The 19,759-nt window shown below is 40.5% G+C and overlaps 1 protein-coding gene across 1 annotated transcript; it reads left to right on the plus strand.

Moving 5' to 3' along the window:
- The first annotated feature begins 2,191 nt into the window (after positions 1-2,191).
- cav1 (caveolin 1) lies at positions 2,192-12,160 on the plus strand. The gene is made up of 4 exons (XM_086149270.1): positions 2,192-2,278; positions 2,401-2,473; positions 4,909-5,076; positions 10,314-12,160. The coding sequence occupies exons 2-4, from the start codon at positions 2,441-2,443 to the stop codon at positions 10,653-10,655; spliced, it is 543 nt and encodes a 180-aa protein (XP_086005396.1). The 5' UTR covers positions 2,192-2,278; positions 2,401-2,440; the 3' UTR covers positions 10,656-12,160.
- The last annotated feature ends 7,599 nt before the right edge of the window (positions 12,161-19,759 follow it).

Below are 19,759 nucleotides of genomic sequence, written 5' to 3' on the forward strand. Positions count from 1 at the left end.
CTCCGCCGTCCCCCGCCATTTTTCTTCTCCGTGTGGTTTCTCCTATGGATCGTCTGGATCAGTCACCTGTCAATCAATGAACGATTACCACGGAAACCCTATCCGGCTGAATGTAAAGTGTCGGAATCGAATGCGGTCCACGGTTCATTCATTCATCGTCTCCACCAAGTGTGGTCAGAAGGGGCGGAGCCAATCACAGCTGACATTGGATCGGGAGGCGGGGTTTAACCTGGACGGTTCACCTGTCAATCAAAGGTGCCCATAGAAGACGTGCAGACATTTTAAATAAACTTAACAACTGTTCTTATATTGTGGGAGGACGATGAAGATCCCAAGCTGGAGAACATGGATAGAACCCAGGATGGAGGACGAGAATCAAGGGTTAAGGACATGTGGAGATCTGGCCGTGGTGCTGTGGCCCCTGGATGTCAGCGAGAGATTTATCAGCGGCTTCTCGGGGATGTTTGGGTCGGAGGACCCGTCGCCCCCGGTTACGGGATAACATCTACTCTTTTCCTTTCTTTTCTTTTCTTTTTTTTTAAAAAAAATTCACTCTGGACAAACATCTATTTTTAAACCGTGGGGCGTTGGGGTGAAATTCGAACAATTCGTGAACGAGCAAACACTCCCCGCCGAAGTATTTGAAACACTTGTGGAAATTGTGTTTCACACACACATGCATACACGCACACACACACACACAGACGCACACACAATCTTGAGCAGCAATGTTGGGAAACAGCGGATTGTGTTTTTGCATGTTCGCTTGGGAGAGCAGATTTAAACACGCAACGCCACCGATTGCGGGTCTACACACACACACACACACTGATGTTTTTGTGAATACACACATTGTTAATGTGGATACAGTAGTCCAGTCAAACACAAAGGGGATGGTATTGGATGCACAGGGGTTTCTAACTGCTGACACACACACGTGCACGTGCACACACACACACACACACCTTCAGATGCCTTCAGATGTGATTTAAAGAAAATGTTCAAAGTGTCTCTAACTGTCCATTGGTGTGGAGGTCTGTGATTGACAGCTGACCTGGACAGGGTTAAGCCCCGCCCCTTTTCATCATAGCGACAGCTGTGATTGGCCCTGATAAGAGGAACGGATGATGAACGAATGAGCGATATTTCCCGCTCACACTCTTCAGCCCGGGTATTTTCCATTTTCCCTTTGGCCGGGTGTGGTTTCCGTGGTAACCTGGAATCTCCGGGGGCCCGTCCCCTGTTCCCGATGGGCGTTAGCGACGCCTAACAGACCAAAACTCCACAGCGGAAAGGGTTACAACACACACACACACACGGTGTGTGCCGTAATAAACAATCCAATTAATCAATCAAAACTAATCTAACGTCCATAAGGGACTTTGACCTCTGACCCCGAGACCCAGTCACCCTCTCATTCACATCGTTCAGAGACAAGCAGCCATTCACTCATTCACTCACATGTAATAAAAGCAAAACCTTTCACCCTCTCATTCATATACAGGACTGACTCAGAAAATTAGAATATTGTGATAAAGTTCTTTATCTTCTGTAATGCAATTACAAAAACAAAAATGTCATACATTCTAGATTCATCACAAATCAACTGAAATGTTGCAAGCCTTTTATTATCTTAATATTGCTGATTATGGCTTACATCTTAAGAAAACTCAAAAATCCTATCTCAAAATATTAGAATATCATGAAAAAGTAATTTTTGTTTTTTTTATTGCATTATACAAGATAAGAACTTTATCACAATATTCTAATTTTCTGAGACACTCCTGTATACAGGTTGTATGTATGCACTTTGTTTACATCAATTCCGAAAGACAGGTTCCGCAAGCCTGCTCAGATAACACACACACACACACACACACACACACACACACACACACACACACACACACACACATAGAACACTTGGTTGTTGTCATTCGCACTTTGTTACTTCTTCTTTTCTGTTGGACGACCAGGAGAAGGGGGGCACGCACACAACACACACACACACACACACACACACACACACACACACACACACACACACACACACACACACACACACCTTGCCGGTCCCAATTAACGCCCACATTTTCACTGAACAAAAAGGTTTCTGTGCTGTGCCTCTCCAGGGTGAGGAGATTCCGCGCCAATTACACACACACACACACACACACATATACACACACACTGGCAACCTCCGGGCGTGCGAAGAATCACCCGGTGCTCCTCGGTTGTTTTTCCGTGCGCGGGGGGCGGAGAACGGCGTGAATCACCGGTGAGGCGACACACACACACACACACACACACACACACTCACACACCGTATAAGCGACGCCTCCCACGTTGCTTCCTATATTTTTTTTTTCTTGTCGTGTGCGTGTGCGTGTGCGCTTGCAGTTCTCTCGGTCGCCGGAGCTCAGAGTTGCAGGACATCGTCATGACGGGACCGAAAGACGGGACGACGGAGGAGGTAAGCCGCCCCCCCTCCGCCCCCCTTCCTGCATCACGGCTTTTTTTACCGGTTTCGCACGCACGCAAGCCTCCGGTAACCGAATTTCGCGTGCACTCCCGTTTGCGGGACTTCGCTTTTCCCGTGCGTTAATTTATTCACTTTTTTAGGTGTTTATTTTTGGTTAATAATGTGCGTAATATTGTGATGTGTGGTCTATCGGTACCGGAATCTGGACCAGCCTTTATGAATTGATTTTTTTTTTTAAATTCTAAACAATTAATCACGTCTGCGCGTCTGCTATCAGACTGGCTTAAAACACAAAGTAGACTTTTTAAAATTTATTTATTTTATTTTATTTTTATGATGTCGTGTGCGTGACTTTGCGTGGTTTGTGGGTGTTCTTCCGGTATTGTTATATGGACTCCATTAATCAATTAATTTTTTTTTTATTTGTATTTACATCAAAACATCAAGTTCGTCTGCTATCAAGCCAGTTGAAGAGATGAAGTCAAGGTTTTTATTTTTTATTTTTTTGATTAATTTCTTTAATAATGTCGTGTGCGTGAGTTTGTATGTTCTGTTTTACAGGTATCTTAACTACCCTTTGTTTATTTTTTAATTTTTAATTTTTTCATCAAAATAACCAATCACGTGGGTCTGCTATCAAGCTATTGAGCTAAAATCTATGTTTAATTCATTTTTAAAATATTTTTGATAATGTAATGTGCGTGGTATGGACGTCTTGTGCAGGTACTGGTATCTAAACCACAATTTTTATTTATTTATTTATTTATTCATTTTTTTCATTGTTTTATTTTCAAACAAAAAAAAACAATCACGTGGGGCTGCTATCAGGCTATAAGGCTATGAGGCTAATATTGATGTTTTATACTTTTTTTTCAGCATGCGTACGTGATCTGTGCGTCTCTTGCAAGTGCCGGGATTTCAATCAACTATTCATTCATTCATTCATTCATTCATTTATATAAAGTTTTAAAATTTGTCAAAACAACCAATCACGTGGGTCTGCTGTCAGGCTATCAGGCTAATATCAATGTTTTTATTATTTTTTTAATTATCTTTTTTTAATAACGTCACGTGCGTGAGTTTGCGGAAATGACGTTTGCGTATCCTTCCGGAACCGGGATTTTTAATTAATTCATCAATTTTTATTTTATTTTTAAAATCGAAATTACATGGGTCTCCTATAGGGCTATTGGGCTAATATCGAGTATATATATATATTATGTTTTTTTTCGTGCATGGGTTAACGTGCATGACATGTGCTTTTCTGCCGGTACAGGAATTTTTAATTCATTAATTAATATTCATATTCATTTTAAATGTTTTTATCAAAATCACGTTGGTCTGCTACTAGGCTATCAGGCTAACATCTTAAAATTGACATTTTAATTTTGATAAATAAATACATTTTTTTTAATTGTATTTTTTTGTGCGTCTTCTTCCGGTACCTGAATTAAACATATATTTACATCTTAAAATTGACATTTTAATTTTCATATACATATATATATACATATATATATATATATTTTTTTTTTATTGTATTTTTTTGTGCGTCTTCTTCTGGTACCTGAATTTAATATATATATATATATATATATACTTTTTTTTAAATCAAAATCACGTGGGTCTGCTATTAGGCTATTGGGCTAACACTGTAAAATGGAAGTTTCAATTCTATATTTATATATATTTTTAATATCGCGTTTGTTGGCCTTCCTTCATGACGTATGCGTCTTCTGCCGGTACCTGGATTTTTAATTCATTTATCAATATTTTTATGTATTTCATTTTTTTTAATAAAAATCACGCGTGCATGGTATCAGGCTATCAGGCTAACACCGTAAAATCAAAGTTTTAATTTTCTCTCTATTTTTTTAAAATGTCTTTTGCGTTGGTTTTCCTTCATGAGTATACACTTTCGATCAGTGCCGGGATTTTTCATTCATCCATGTATTTTCATTTTCATTTTTTTTTTTTTTTTTTTTTATATAAAAACAGCAATCACACAAGCCCGCTACCGGACCGGTGTAAGAGATAACTTTAGTTATTTTTTTATTTTTATTTTCTTTAAAGGGGAGGGAGCACTTTTGGCATCAGTGCGGGAGGTGAGGACCCCTTGCGGCGGGTTCGAGGGGTGTGGCGCTTCACTTTCATTTAAAGTCCACCCCTCCCTCCATCCCTCCTCCCCCTTTCTCTCTCTCTCTCTCTCTTCTCTCTCTTTCTGTCTCGGCTCTGCGTCCTACCAGAACCTCCTCACCTTCTCCTTCTCCTCCGCTCGGCTCCTCACCACCTCCACCTCCACCTCCGCTGCTGCTCCCCCTGCTTCCCCTTTGCACCCCCCATCCATCCATCCATCCCTCCATCCCTCCATCCATCCATCCATCCATCCATCCATCCATCTTCACCTCCTCTCCCTCGGCCCACAGGAGTACCTGCGAGCGCCTTTCGTGCGGAAGCAGGGGAACATCTACAAGCCCAACAACCGCGAGATGGACGGCGAGAGCCTGGACGAGAAGACCATGGACGACATGCACACCAAGGAGATCGACCTGGTCAATCGGGACCCCAAACGCGTGAACGACGACGTGGTGAAGGTGAGTTAGGCATGTGTGTGCGTGTGCGTGTGCGTGATCCCCCAACGCTCATTTCTGTGCGCGTCGTGGCACGCAAACTGTCAAAACTTCCCCTGTAAAGAAAAAAATAATAAAGAGGAGTGTGTGTGTGTGTGTGTGTGTGTGTGTGTGATTCGAAACATGCTGGGGTTTTCAGGAAACTTTTTTTTTTTCCTGTGTGACGGGAACGCGCGTCGTGCGTGTGCGTGTGCGGGTGTGTGCGTTGTGGTGGAGTGGAGTGGAGTGCGGCGGTGCGGGGTGCGGAATTCTTTCCACGAGATAGAAGCGTGTTCGTTTTTATTCAATCATTTCTGATCTCTGTGCGTGTGCGTGTGTGTGTGTGTGTGTGTGTGTGTGTGTGTGTGTGCGCGCGCTGGAAGGTTAAAGTGTGAGAGAAAAAATAAAAAAAAACAGGGGAAACACCCAAAGGTGTAGCCGTGGGTAGAGGGGATATCCCGACCAAACACGCACACGCAAACACACTCGTGCACACGCATACACACACACTCCGGTCCACGCCCCCCCCCCTCTCCGCTCCACACGCAGCGCAAAATTTAAACATTACCGCTAAACAGCTTGCGCGTTTTTTCAAACTTTACGGTAAAGCGCTCCCGTTCACCTCCCGGGGTCAAAGTGACCCGGATGAGAAGGTGCAGGTCACGTGATTTGTTTTTTTTTTAGAAAATTAGGAAAATTTGAAATGAAGATTTTTTTTTTTTGGGTTGAATAAAAGGAAGAAGCGCAAAGAGGGGATGGAAAGTGAAGGAAAACGCCTTCCTCCCTCCTTCTTTCCTCCTCCTGTGAGTCAGACTCTCCCTTCCGGTCGTCGGCCCGCGGTCACTCACCCCGAAAACCCCTTTTTTTTCTTTATTTATTCATTAAATTATTTTTCCTTCCCCCGTTTTCATCGTTGTACAGGTTTTTACAAGAAGTAAAATCTGAATTTAATTTTTATTTATTTTTATTTTTTTAGTAAAAGATTATGTTCAATTAAATCCTGCATACTATGAACTAATATAATTTAATCGTTAAAATAATTTTAACGATTTTCAAAAATCTATATTTAGTATTTAGTACAATATAGCCATTCGATAAAAATAATATTTTTTAAGATACATATCTGAATATCTATTCGTGTTTGATGTGATGTGAATCAGTTATTCTCATTCTAAACATGTTTTAAATGTTCATTATTCTTTTTTATAAATATTCAATGCAGTGCAAGTCATATAGAATTGTCTTAAAATATATATATGTGATGATTCTTGTTCAATACAAAATACATATAGCAATGGTTCTAATACGAGTTATATTTAAAAATATCTCTTAATGTTTATCAACCTTTCACATAATATATATCATCAGGTCTAATGAAAAATGTATTTTAATTTTATTTTATTCTCGCTTTTATGAATATTTAATAAAATGTATATGTAATTCAAATTGATTTTTTTAATACATTTGTACACTTCTTACTTTTTGACAACATACATCATTTATTCTAAATGTAACCATATTTCAAATGGATATTTTTTTCTTATTATCATTATTTATTATTATGTTTACTTCATGATATTTTATTTAAATACTTAATAAAATTATGGAAATTAATTGAAGTGTTTTAGAAGATTTCTTAATCATATAAGAAATATTCATATTGATAGTAATCAATATAGTTCATTTTTTTATATCTATTTTGAGAATAAGTATTTTAAGGGATTCCCTTTGAAGGCCCTGCCCTCTTTACTAGCCTTCGTGGGATTCATTCACGCCCACATATGAAATTCCCCGTCTCTGGGTGAAGCTGCAGGAGGCATACCATAATGATCCGACCTAAAAATATCAATTCATTTGTTTTCAATGTGATCATTTTTGAGCCGTCATTTATGATATTGTTATTCCTTTATTTGCTTCTGAAATAAAACGCTACTTCACCGTGACATTTTTCAAATATTTTTTCATGTGTATCTATGCCCCCCCCCGGCCCTGCAGCCCCCTCTTATCTGCCCTCGTGTCGGGTCGTACCACCAGGGAGGTGATTTCAGGTCAAGCTAGTAAGACCTGCCAATAGGGGGCATTACTTTGCCGTGAAAAAAAATGATAACTTATTATTGATGTTTTTATCACTATAATACTACTACTATTACTACTACTACTACCACTAATAACAATAATAATAGGAGAGAAAGAATAATTATTATTATCAATGTGATTATTATTAGTATCATTATCATCATCCTTTTTGTTAATTTATATAATTTTGATAATTAATTTATTTAGTTCAATTCATTATTTTTTAAAAGGAATTATTTAATTTAATTTATCAAAAGAATCATTATTATGATAATTATTTGATCAATTTCAGTGTTAAATTTATTGTTACTTTTATTTTTTTTATTATTGTATTCATTTTATGCTCAATTTGCTATTCATATTATCATTAATTGTGATTATTATTATTATCATCAATAATAATCATTATTATTATTATTATATTTATTGGGTGTTGTGATATTTTTTTCATTATTTATAAATGTTATTGATAATTATTATTATTTTTATTACTATACTACTAATTCTATGGTAGTAAATATATTTTTTTGTAATTTATTTATATGAAATTAATTTATTTATATATATATATATATAAATTTATTATTCTTACTATTATTATTTGATCAATTTTATTGTTAACTTTATCCATAATGTTATAATTCTAATTTTTTCCATGGAATTATTATTATTATTATTTTTGAATGGCTGGATGTCTTTCAATGTGGGCCTATGATTGACAGTCCAGGTTAAGCTCTGCCCCTCAAAAATAGATGGCGTCAGGGAGGCGGAGCCTATCTCCAACCGCACCCCATCCGACCTGTTGCATTTATTCAAATTTTTTTTTTTTGCTAGTTTTATATTTATCAATTTCCTGCCATTTCTAGTTGAATTTTCTGTGTGACCTCTAGGGGGGCGTGTAATTTCCTGTCCATCCAGGATGTAGGGCGGAGCTTTGCTGCATTCAAGCTCCGCCCCTCACCGGACAGGTGACGCAGGGATCACCTGTCCGTCAATTCTGCACACAGGCTAATTTGGGGAAAGTAATCCCTTTTTCTTGTCTTCAGGTTCTTGTTGAATTTTTTTTTACAATTTTTCAGTAGAAGAAGCTGATCTCGGTCCGGGGTTTCGGTACTTAATCCCTCACCTCAGCCTGTCAATCATCCTAATCACAAAACCCCGGAACTCAAACCCAAATATTTGGGTAGAGAGCAGCGGCCTGGAACCCAGACAAGAGTCCATTAACTTTATCTCCGCTCTTCCTCCTCCTCCCGCTCCACTCAGGCCCGAAGATGAAGCTCTGGAAATAGCGCCTCGCTGTTTTTGTCCAATAACACCGTCGCCCGGGCAACGGGTCACATGCTGACACGAGGCGCCCATTATTCTCTGCCTGTCGTGTGATTGGACGGGCGGCGGCGACGGCACACAAGTTAACTTTTGTGTGTATATTATAATAAACATTGATTTTAACGCGCTGATAATAACGATCGATAAATCAATAGATATCTATTTTTTATATTTACTTGTTTAATTTTAACTACTCAAGCCTGCAAAATGAAAAATGGCGTCGCCAGCGGGAGCTTTATTTTTCGATATTTTATTCTGAAAATCTTTATAAAAGGACAGGAATTCCAACATCGTCGTCGTTGCCGCGGGTTTGAATCCCACGAGAAGCTCGAGGCCGCAGGGGTGAGCTGGAAAACATTACCACACATGGGATTTTATTTTGAAAAAAAAAAAAAAATCAAAACCTCAACTCGGAGTGTGTGTGCATGTGTGTGTGTGCGTGCGTGCACGCCTCCACACAGGCCTCTCATTTAGCCTCAATCAAAGTCTTGGAAACTGGTGAGTCCATGTTTAGAAAAAAAAAAAAAGAAAAGAAGAAAATCGTAGCTGTGGAAAAATGAGATGGCGGGTTTTTTCATGGCCGCGGTCGGAATTTTATTGCGAGTTTGTCATGGGCCTCGCCGGCCTGTCCCGTCGCTCGGGGGCGGAGCCTCTGCTCCCGGGGTCGAGGAGGGGGCGGAGCCTCTCGAGACGAGACTGGAAACATTTACTCCTCGTGACATAATTCTTTTCATTCACCGTCTGATCTGTTCAGCGCTGGGTCCAGGAGGGGAAGGTGAGGGGGAGGGGGGAGCCAATCACACGGGGCAGGAGGCGGGATTTAACCAGGAAGAGTCACCTGTCAATCACGTAGACAGCTGTCAATCAAGCGGGGACGTACAAACTTTCAGTCTACTCAGGAACTGATTTTGCCCTGTGGATGCAAGACGGAGAGCCTGGAGGAAACCCGGGCAGGAGAACATGTGAAACATAGAGAACCCAGGTTGCCTCTGTGGTTTGCAGCTCCAAGCACTGTGTCCTCCTGTCTCACTTTGGACTACAAACATGGCTGAAAGGGGGCGGAGCCTAACGCCAAGTGGAAAACATTCATTCTGTCACAAAGCACATGAAATGGAACATACTTAGACATAAAGTTCTTTGGAAAAAGTATTTGGAAATGACGGGTTTTCCACAGTTCTGATTCGATGTGTCATTAGCTAGCTAGTCAGCTTAGCAGAAAAAACATTCGCATATAGCTTGAAATTAGCTAACCGCCTTAAAAGTCCGCAAGAAAATACCTGGAATTAAATTACTTGTCAATTCCAAGTACACAAAATAATTCGTAAAAATATTTCATAATTTCCCTAAAATTCAATTTTAAAAAAACACAGATTGAAAAAACAAACAAGCGTAAAAATAGCCAAGAAATATGTCAAATAGTCGTAAAGAAAAAGAAAAAGGTTCATATATTTTATTGGAAATCTGCAAGAATTTACCTTCAAGTAAGCCACCCAGAATATATATATATATATATATATATATATATATATATTTAAAAGCGTAATTATTATTGTATTATCATAAAACGTCCAAACTCACTTGACCCTTCCCGGAATGTTCCATTCCTCCCCGGCCAGCGTCTGGACGGAACCGCGGGATAAACACAGCGTTTCCCCTCTGTTCCAGGTTGACGGACAGCAGGGCCTGTCCCGGGAGGGGGCGGAGCTAAAACAGAAGCGCCTGTCAATCAAATTTGTAGTTTTTTTTCCGACAGGGTTGAAGCCATTTCTGCATCTATTTTTTTTTAAATCACGGGTTTTAATCATACTTCCTCCTCCCAGGTGGAGTTCGAGGATGTGATCGCCGAGCCGGCGGGCACCTACAGCTTCGACGGCGTGTGGAAGGCGAGCTTCACCACCTTCACCGTCACCAAGTACTGGTGCTACCGGCTGCTGACGGCGGTGGTGGGCATCCCGTTGGCGCTGGTGTGGGGCATCTTCTTCGCCATCCTGTCCTTCGTGCACATCTGGGCGGTGGTGCCGTGCATCAAGAGCTACATGATCGAGATCCACTGCTTCAGCCGCGTCTACTCCATCTGCGTGCACAGCTTCTGCGACCCGCTGTTCGAGGCCATGGGCAGGTGCTTCAACAACATACAGGTCTCCACCACCAAGGTGGTGTAAGAGCCGATGGGAGAGCGGGAAGGGCGAGGAGGAGGAGCCAATCAAAGAGATGCACTGGAGGGTGGCGTGGCGGGCGGGTCGGAGAGGGCGTGGCCACACTGACTTGGCTCCGCCTCTTCACCGAATGGGGTTTTTATTCTAGATTTTCTCATAGGTGACAAACAAATGTGTGTTGGGGGGGTGGAGGGGGCGGGGTCTAAGTTGGCTCCGCCTTCAGCCCCTCCTCCTTTCAGCTGTTGAGAAGCTAACCAAAGTTCCACCTTGTTTTGTTTTTTGTTTTTTTTTTCCGAATTCCCTTTCAGCCCCCCCACCCCCAAAACACACACACACCCTGTAAAGGGGCGTGTCCACACTGGCTCCGCCTCTTCTCCCCTCACTGTTTCGTTTCAAAGTTCCCCCCTCACTTGTAGAACCCAAACGGAGCGTCACATTTTATTTATTTTTTTAATTTTTTATTCTGTTTAAGCCCCTTCTGAGGGTGGCGTGGGCACACTAGCCCCGCCCCTTTTCCTGAACAGGAAATAAAACGGACAATCCGAATTTATTCCGAATCAAACAGCTTTTTTTTCTGTGAGGGGGCGTGGCCACACTGTAACAGGCCCCGCCTACTTTCCCATGTGGGCCCAGGAAATGAATGGGAAATACCATTCACCTCTGTTGTTGATGTTTTTATTTTATTTCTTATTTTCTCCCCCGGTTTGGCCAGCTAGCACGTTCCACATCTATCGCTTTGCTCTCCATTTTCCGTTTTAATTTTTTTCTTTTTTTTTTTTTTTTTTAATTTCATGTGAAGTTTTATAGATACTGGCAAAAAGAGCCAATCAGAGCCTGTTGCTTTGTGCGGCGTTTGGGGAGTCGCCGGGCAGATTAGGGGCAGGGGCAGCAGGAAGAGTGATGGGAAGAAAGCCCCCCCCCATCCCAATCCCCGCCCGACCTTTGACCTCCAGCTACGCCCCCCCCCTCCACCTGGCTCATCCCAGCAGTCTGACACACTGTACCTGCCCTCTTTTCCTGCATAACGCCACCAACTCGCCGTCTTCCGCCGTCGCCGCCGCCACCGCCGTCACCAATGTCACGCCCACCGCCACCCCTCTCCTCCACCCGGATCCCAGTGCTCGACCGCAACCTTTCAAAATAAAAGCTCCAGCACAGATATTCACCCTGACGATGTGTGAGTCGGATTCCGTCTCTGCCCGGTTAAACCCAAGTAACAGCAGGTTGAGTTAATCGATCGTCCCTCCGATTAATCGCCCCCACACTCTGTTTTGTGCTTCACCACCCCCTTTTTTTTTATTTGTGTAAAAGCTGTGCACGACATACTATGAAAAGCGAAAAAAATGTCAGAGTTAATTTAAAGTCTCCTTTGTTGTTTCCTCCCGGTGCTTGTTTTTTTTTTCCCTCCTGTAAAAAAAAAACATTTATTATGCTTTAAATACTAAAATATAATAAAAACAAAAAAAAAAATTTAACATCCCTCCAATTAAATGCTCCGTCTTTACTTTGAACACCAAGTTGTCTCCTTTATCCTTTTATTTACGTGTTTGTGGGTGTTTGTGTTTGTGTGTGTGTGTGTGTGTGTGTGTGTGTGTGTGTGCAGGCTCACGCCTTCAACATATATTTCGATGGACCTTTTTCCCTGTTTCCTCTTTTATTTACTTTTTCCGTTTCCCTCTTTTTTCCCCTTTAAGGCCAGCATGTGTTTCCAGTTGTGTGTGTGTGTGTGTGTGTGTGTGTGTGTGTGCGCGCGCACGCATATGGATGTACGTGTCAGTGTGCGCTAGTGTGATTAAATACACCGTGCTCTGGTTTTTGCATGCAACAAAATAAAACAGAGCACACACACACCAAGCTAACTGATGGTCCTTTCAAACCAAATGTTCTGTCTTTTATTTTTTATTACTATTATTATATTATATTATTACATTATTAACTTTATTTTTTCCCATCTCAATGGGGACCAATCGTGGGAATGAGAGGGTGAATAGTTGTCCGTCTATATGTTGGTGAATGAGTGAATGAATAGTTTCATGTCCCTCTGAATGTCTTTATGTCTATGAAATGTGCATGACAGAGTGAATAGTTGTATGTCTCTACGTGACTTCTGAATGAGAGTGAATGTACATCTTTAAATAACATTTGCATGACAGGTTGCACGAGACAATGAGTATTATGAATGAAAGGCTAAATGGTTGTTTGACTATATGAATATTGGATGATTGAGTGAATCGTTTGTCTCTTTATGGCGTGTGCATGAAAGAGCGAATGGCTGCACATATATATGACTTGTGAATGGTTGCATGTCTATATGATTGGTGAATGAGTAAATGAATAGTTTCATGTCTGATGCATGAATGAAAGAGTGAACGGCTGTATGTCTGTGACATGTGCATGACTTCTGAATGAGAGGGTGAATGGTTGTACGCGTCTATATGTGACCCTGTTATCGATCCAGGGTGAACCCGCCCCTCGCCCAATCACAGCCGGGATCTGAACCAGCCTGCCCGCCATCCTGAGTGCAGAATATGCAGTATATCGAATGAATGATGTATGTTCATATATAGAACAGTTGCTCTTCTCCCGGACAGGCCGGTGCACTGGAATGATAGCAAGAATTGCAGTGGTTTTACTGTATGTAGGTAAGCCATTGTTATCATCGCCGTGGCTAGAAGGGTCGGCGCTGCGACTTGGATTTATTTATTTTTGGTCGTGGGAAAATTAGAACCAGCCAACTGGTCCACGGTTTTTGTTTCCTGTCCAGTGACATTCGGGAGAAAAACAAAGGAGGAGAAGAAACATGACGGGGAAAACGAAAGAGAGGGAGAACATGGACATAAAGACTTTTTTTAAACTTAGTCAAAAACAGGTGTTTTGTTTTATTTTAACATTAGAATTAAAAATAAACAAAATAAGATTTTTGTTTTTTTTTCTAAATTATGTAATTTTTAAAGATCTTAATTTTCGATCATGCTTCATGACATTACTAAAACAAAATAATTTAAAAGATAAAAAAATAAATATCCCTTTATCCCTCTGTTTTTATGGAATTTTTGTTCATTTATGAATTGAAATGTATACAATTACAAAAAAAATATTTTAAACATGTTATTATGAATAAAAAGTGAAAACCCGTGTTAATAAGATAAACCGCTAGACATGTAGTAAATAATAATTATAATAGCATATCGTATGTAATAGTAATTAAATGTGAGAATGAATCTAATGTATAAATAAATATTAAAGAAAAAAATCTGTATGAAATGAAGGGAGGGGCAGATACAAGGGGAAGGACATATGTAGTTATATTACTTATACTCATTTTATTAATATAGAATAGAAATATGAAAATCCCAAATCTGCTTTTATTGATTAAAATATTTTGAAATCAAGTCAAGAGTCAAAAGGACCCGAAAGGAACGTAAAGGGTTAAAAATCCAAACACTTTGTGTTTGTTCTTCCTCTTCTTCTTCTCCTTTCTCCTTCTCTTCCTCTCTTCTGGTGTGACGTTGGAGCAGCTGCGCGTTTCATCTTCTAATGAGTCACATTAAGACGCCAGCACACACACACAAACACATACACACACACACACACACACACACACACACACCGGAACTCACACGACAGTCCAAGCTGCTTCTTCAATTGTTTGCACATCTCCGTGACAGTGCAGACCAGTATTTGTGTGTGTGTGTGTGTGTGTGTCTGTATGGTTTGTATTTGTGTGGTTTGTGTGTGCGTATGTGTGGGTTTTCCTCCCTGGGCCCTGGCACCTCATCGCCATGGCTACCGGAGAAATAAACACAAGTCGACGCTGGTGGAGCAGACCTCTCGGACAGTTCAGCAACCCCTGGTCGGCGACTCCAGCCAACCCCGATCTCGTCATACGATTAAAAATTGTGTTTTACTTTTAATCCACACAAAAAGAATTTTATTAAGAGTACTAGTAGTAGCAATAGGAGTCGTCGTACAGTCGCGGCGCTTTATGTGGGTGTGGCTAATAAGCTAGCAAAAACGCCTGCTTCCAAAACCGCTGCCATTAATTCGCGGCGAAAGAAAGGATAATAAATAAGTACTGACTTCTTCTGCTGGTTCTGGGCTACATGTTCCGGTTCCCCGTCGGGTTCCAGACCGCACCGGCTCAAACTCGCAGCGTGTTTTGTTTTGCTTCACGTGCTGATGGTTTCGCGCTTCAGAGGGATTTTTTCCCGCCAGCTGACTTTATTTTCTTTCGATTTTTTAGTGATTTATTCCCCGGTAACTTCCCATTGACATGAAATTGCATCATGGTTGTTGAGTAATTTCTTCTTTATTTTTAATGGGATTTTTTTTTAGTTACTTCATTGCAGGAAACTGATTGATTTTAAAAAGAATTATATTTTCCATTGTTTATCTTCCAACTAATATATACATTGATTTGGTCATTTTTACGTTATTTCTTGGTGTTTTCATCAAATATAATTCAGATGAGTGAACTTAAATTAGTTATTTCAGCTCATAGCAAAGCTTGCTGCACGGCCAAATCTGGAAACCAGAAAAAAAAATACAACGTATTCAAATTATCTATTTTCACTAAAATTTCATGTTTTCCAAATATTATTCTTCAAAAGTTTGGTTTTCATGTTCAGGCTAAAGCTAAGCTAAAGTAAAATGAACCAGCTGTCATGGTGACAATGTTGTCTATTTACCGATTGCCCTTTTATAATGTGGAGTACCCGGAAAAAAAATACAAATAATATGGAATGATAGATATGTGCTTTATCGCAACAAATCTCTATTTTACTGGGACTGGTTTGAGAAAGGTATATGGTAAATTGACTCGATGGATGACATTGGTAGTCTTTTAGACTATGAAAAATTTTCATATTAGAGTTCTTGAAGTTATGTAATGCGCTGCCCCGAGAATTTCTATCGCTTACCAAAATCATGACGACGTCCCAAACCATATAATCTCACTTACATTCACTATTACTCCACGGAATTTCAATTTTGGACAGAAAATGCAACGCTTTTATTAGAAAGTGTTTTACAGAAAACTCATTCCCTGGACATCAAAACAAAAATAATATTTTAATAAATTTGATAAGGAATCGATTGGCACGCTCCGAACTATGTATCTCACTCTACCTTTACCCCCCCAAAGGCAAAAGAGACCCAATTCAAAATGATGAATGACATCTACCCATCTAAGGAATTATTGAGGATATGCTTTAATATTGAAGATAATATTTTACATTTTGTGAAGACAAAATTGAAACAACAGACCATATATTTTTCTCATGCAAAAAAGTACAGGGCTTTTTGGCTACAACTCAAAAATGGATTAATCATAAATTCCCATAGTCACCAATTTCTTTCTCAAGAGATGACATAACATTTGATTTACTTTTAAGCAACAAAAGAGATTAATTATGTGTCAATGTTATTTTAAGCCTGGCCAAGTTCTTCATACACAAAACAGAATGCGATAGTGTTCCTCCAATTTTTATGTTCTTTATAAACGATTTTGAATTACATAAATAATCCTTAAAATTTATGGAAAAATCCAAAAACCCAAAAAGGATACAGTTTGATGTCTGAGATTCCTTGTGAACCACCACGTTAAATCAATTTAACTTGCAATTTATTTAGGTAATTTCATTAATTTATTTACTTATTTTTCTTTTATTTTCTTGGTCCTCTAACATTTCTCACACTCCTTTAATATTGTTAATTCGTACAGTTAAGTGATTACATACAGGACGAATGCCCTTATGTCCTTTGCTTCCTCATCCCCGGTTAATTCTTTGCATTCGATTCTACTTTGCCATGTTTGTTTGTATATATGTATATCTGTTTATACTATTTATGTTCGATAAAGATAAAAATAAAAATAAAAAAGTCTCGATGTTCGTGCATGAGGTCACGTTTACGCAACTTCCTGTTTCCGGCCGCCGGATGTGTCGGCTAACGTCGAAGCTAGCGCGTTTGTTTTTTTTTTTTTTTCGCAAACATTGCGTTTTTCGACGAATTATTTCACGTCTTTCCACTTTAATTCGGGATAAATGTCGGCAAAATATTGTTAAACTGGGCGCAGAAACATCCGCAGTTTATTTAATCGATAAACTGGCGCCTCTTCCTTCCGCCACCAGGTGACACTCGAAGAAGACGGCACTCTGTATGTAAATTAAAACAAACAAAGAATTCAGGCATGTCATTTCATCCTTTTCTTCATCTTAAGTCATACTTTTATTTCTCTATTTCTTCAATGTACAGTCTAATAGCTCCACTCGAGCTGGGAAATGCTTAATTCCTAACAGCTGAAAATCAGATATATTTAATTCATTTCTTATTCATTCAATTTCCTGTTACATGTGAGCCTTAATTTTAAATCGGCATTATGTTGCAATGTTTTTGACACAATGGACAGGGTTTGAAACAGAAATTCAAAGTATAACTTCCAGGGATTTGGATGGATTCGAGTTATGGTGGCGTGTTTTGTAAATGTAAGAGTTGATCACTAGAAACTAGGACTAAGCGGGTTGTTAAGCTAACATTGGGACAACAATATATTTGGAAACTCCCTCATTAGAAGTGAAGAAGCCTCTCGGATGAGGGGTGATACGTCTTCAAGTGAAGAAATTCAAGTCCAGTTGCCACAACAAGATTTGGACAAGAATTCACCATGGCCCAGATGACTCAGAACCTCCACAGATATACGAGCCATGGTTTAATAAACAACAGCAACACAGCAGCGTTCTCTAGTGGCAGAACAAGTGTCAATACAACTTGGACAACTTGGCTGCAGCGGCTGGACAAGACAATGTAACCAGTGAGTGAAAATATGGAATCAAAAAATGTGGCAATGCTTGAAGTGATGAACAAATGAGTAGCTCAAAATTATTTTTTTATAATGATATGGTTAGAATTCCCGCCCGCGCCTCTGGAGGGGAAGTGTGGGTCTCCTTGTTTAGGCTACCGCTCATGCGACTCCATCCTGGAAAGGTGGTTGAAGATGGATGGATAGATGGATGGGCCCTTTTATCCCTTTGATTGCATGGAGCTGTTTTTATATTCTATCAAAAGAAAAATGATACCCACACACACACACACATTTACATGACGTAAAGGATGCTGGAAACACCTTCACCATTTACTCTCATGTTGCTGCACATTTTGCCTCCTAGCAAAATGTTGAGCGTTCATTCACGGCATGTTTGTTACCTCTTGACAAAAGCTTTGCTGTGAGTGTCTTGCAAACAACTTTAGGAAGAGAGTGAAGATTTTTGGTGACAATGATGTGGAGGCGTCTGTCTGAGTCTGACGGTGACTCGGGAGAAGGAGATGAGATTCATCATCAGCTAGTTCCAAAAGGAAGGTGAGCCATGGGCCAGTTACATTCAGGACATCTTCTCATCATCTTGAAGTCTTATTTCAAGCTCTCCATCTCAGATTCCAGTCCAGAAAATTATTCCAGATTTTTTGAGGGTAAGCATGTATTTTGGGGAGAGGTGGAAGGAGCAGGACCAAACCCATTCCCATGCCTACTTTGGGAACCTTTCAAGGTTTCTCTTCATTTGCCTCGGAGAAAGGAACAGCTACAAGGTTGGAACTGCCAGGCAAGAGGCCACAGAGGAAGACCAAAGAGAAGAATAATGGATGTAGTGAAGGTGACATGAAGTTAGTTGGTGTGAGAGCAGAGGACACAGGTAATAGGGTTAAGTGGAGGGTGGAGTGTAGTTGCACTTTCTATATTTGACATTCTAACAGTTCATCCTCACAGTTCAGTACCTGCCGGGGGGGTTGATGATATTTTTTGGAGTTTTTGAGCTTCTTTTACTGAGGCTGTTTGGAAGTGTTTGCACGCCCTTGAAAAAATTCTTCATGATAGTTGGACTTATCCCAAATACCCTGAGTCCTCTTAATATAATTGAGTCTCCGCGGTATTTTTAAAATCATGCTTTTTGCGGTTCATTTACACTCTCAGATATTTCTAGAAAAAAAAAGAAATCTCACCTGTGGGCTTTTTGATAACAAGGAGACCTATTATTAAATCAGAAAGTGATTCACATTTAGCTGAGCAAGTTTGCAGACTAGAAGATATGGATGAATTGTATTGAATCGTGTCCAAAGGGGAAGCCTCAGAAGCCCCCTGAAACTGGCAGAGAACTCTTCCATGTGTGTCTCTGGAAAACTTCCAGAGACGTGTAACCAAGGCAACAGACTGGCTCGACGGCAGAGAGACAAGCTAGCCGCCATCGGGACAGCCTTCCCCTATTTTATAGCCGTGGGCCGAAGGTCAACGTTGATGAGCAGCTGCTGGTCCTTTCAGACAGTAAGTACAGAAGATAAGATCTGGGCTGCCTGTGATGCCACTTCCTCATATATTTGGAACTCATAAGTCTAGACCTGTTGGATGAGCTGCAGGGGAAAGCTAAGGGGTGAGCGTTGTCCTGGACGTGAGTCAGGAACTGTCAGGTCGCCCAAGTTTGTGCATGTGTTTGGTGTGTCGCCGGTACTCTTATGTGCCAAAGAAAGGCAGGGATGCGGTACTCACGAGTACACTGCACAGGGATGCCCAAGTCGTAGTGTAGGAGCACCAAAGACAAGAGACCATCATGGACTATAATGCTACAAAGGGCAGCATGGACGACATGGGGAAGCTGGTGATGGCCCACAGCTGCAGGAGGAGGACCCTACGCTGACCAATGGTGACATTCTTTGGCATACTGGACATCCCAGCATACAACTCCAATGCCATGTGGATGTCTGAAGGAGACACCTCTTTCTAGAGAAACTGGTGAAGGCACTGGTGAGACCTTGAATTCTGAGACGATAACATATTTTGAGAACCCCAGAACCTCATCATGGGGAAGAATGATTGGTGCCCGATACAACTGGTCTACGTAACCTCCACCTGGAGAGCCTGGTCGGCCGTTGCAATACTTGGTCTGATATGTATCTTGATTATCATTGATTTTCTGTTTTTATGTCATAATATTCAATATATAAAAAAAAAACGAGGAGCAGTTTCACATATAAATGTGATCTAATTAAGGAAAAGGTGAACAGGCTTTCCCTCATGGCCAGCAGAGGTCACTGTTGGTCTTGAATAATCGACCAGTGGCGTC

This window comes from Fistularia commersonii, chromosome 7 (genome assembly GCF_037954325.1).
Source record: "Fistularia commersonii isolate RoL2024-O1a breed Wild chromosome 7, RoL_Fcom_v1.0, whole genome shotgun sequence".
Classification (NCBI taxonomy): domain Eukaryota; kingdom Metazoa; phylum Chordata; class Actinopteri; order Syngnathiformes; family Fistulariidae; genus Fistularia; species Fistularia commersonii.

Excerpts from the sequence above, each read along its gene's own strand:
- cav1 (XM_086149270.1), top strand. The coding sequence starts at position 2,441 with ATGACGGGACCGAAAGACGGGACGACGGAGGAG. Across the intron at positions 2,474-4,908 it reads AAGACGGGACGACGGAGGAG|GAGTACCTGCGAGCGCCTTT; the intron begins GTAAGCCGCCCC and ends CTCGGCCCACAG. Across the intron at positions 5,077-10,313 it reads TGAACGACGACGTGGTGAAG|GTGGAGTTCGAGGATGTGAT; the intron begins GTGAGTTAGGCA and ends TCCTCCTCCCAG.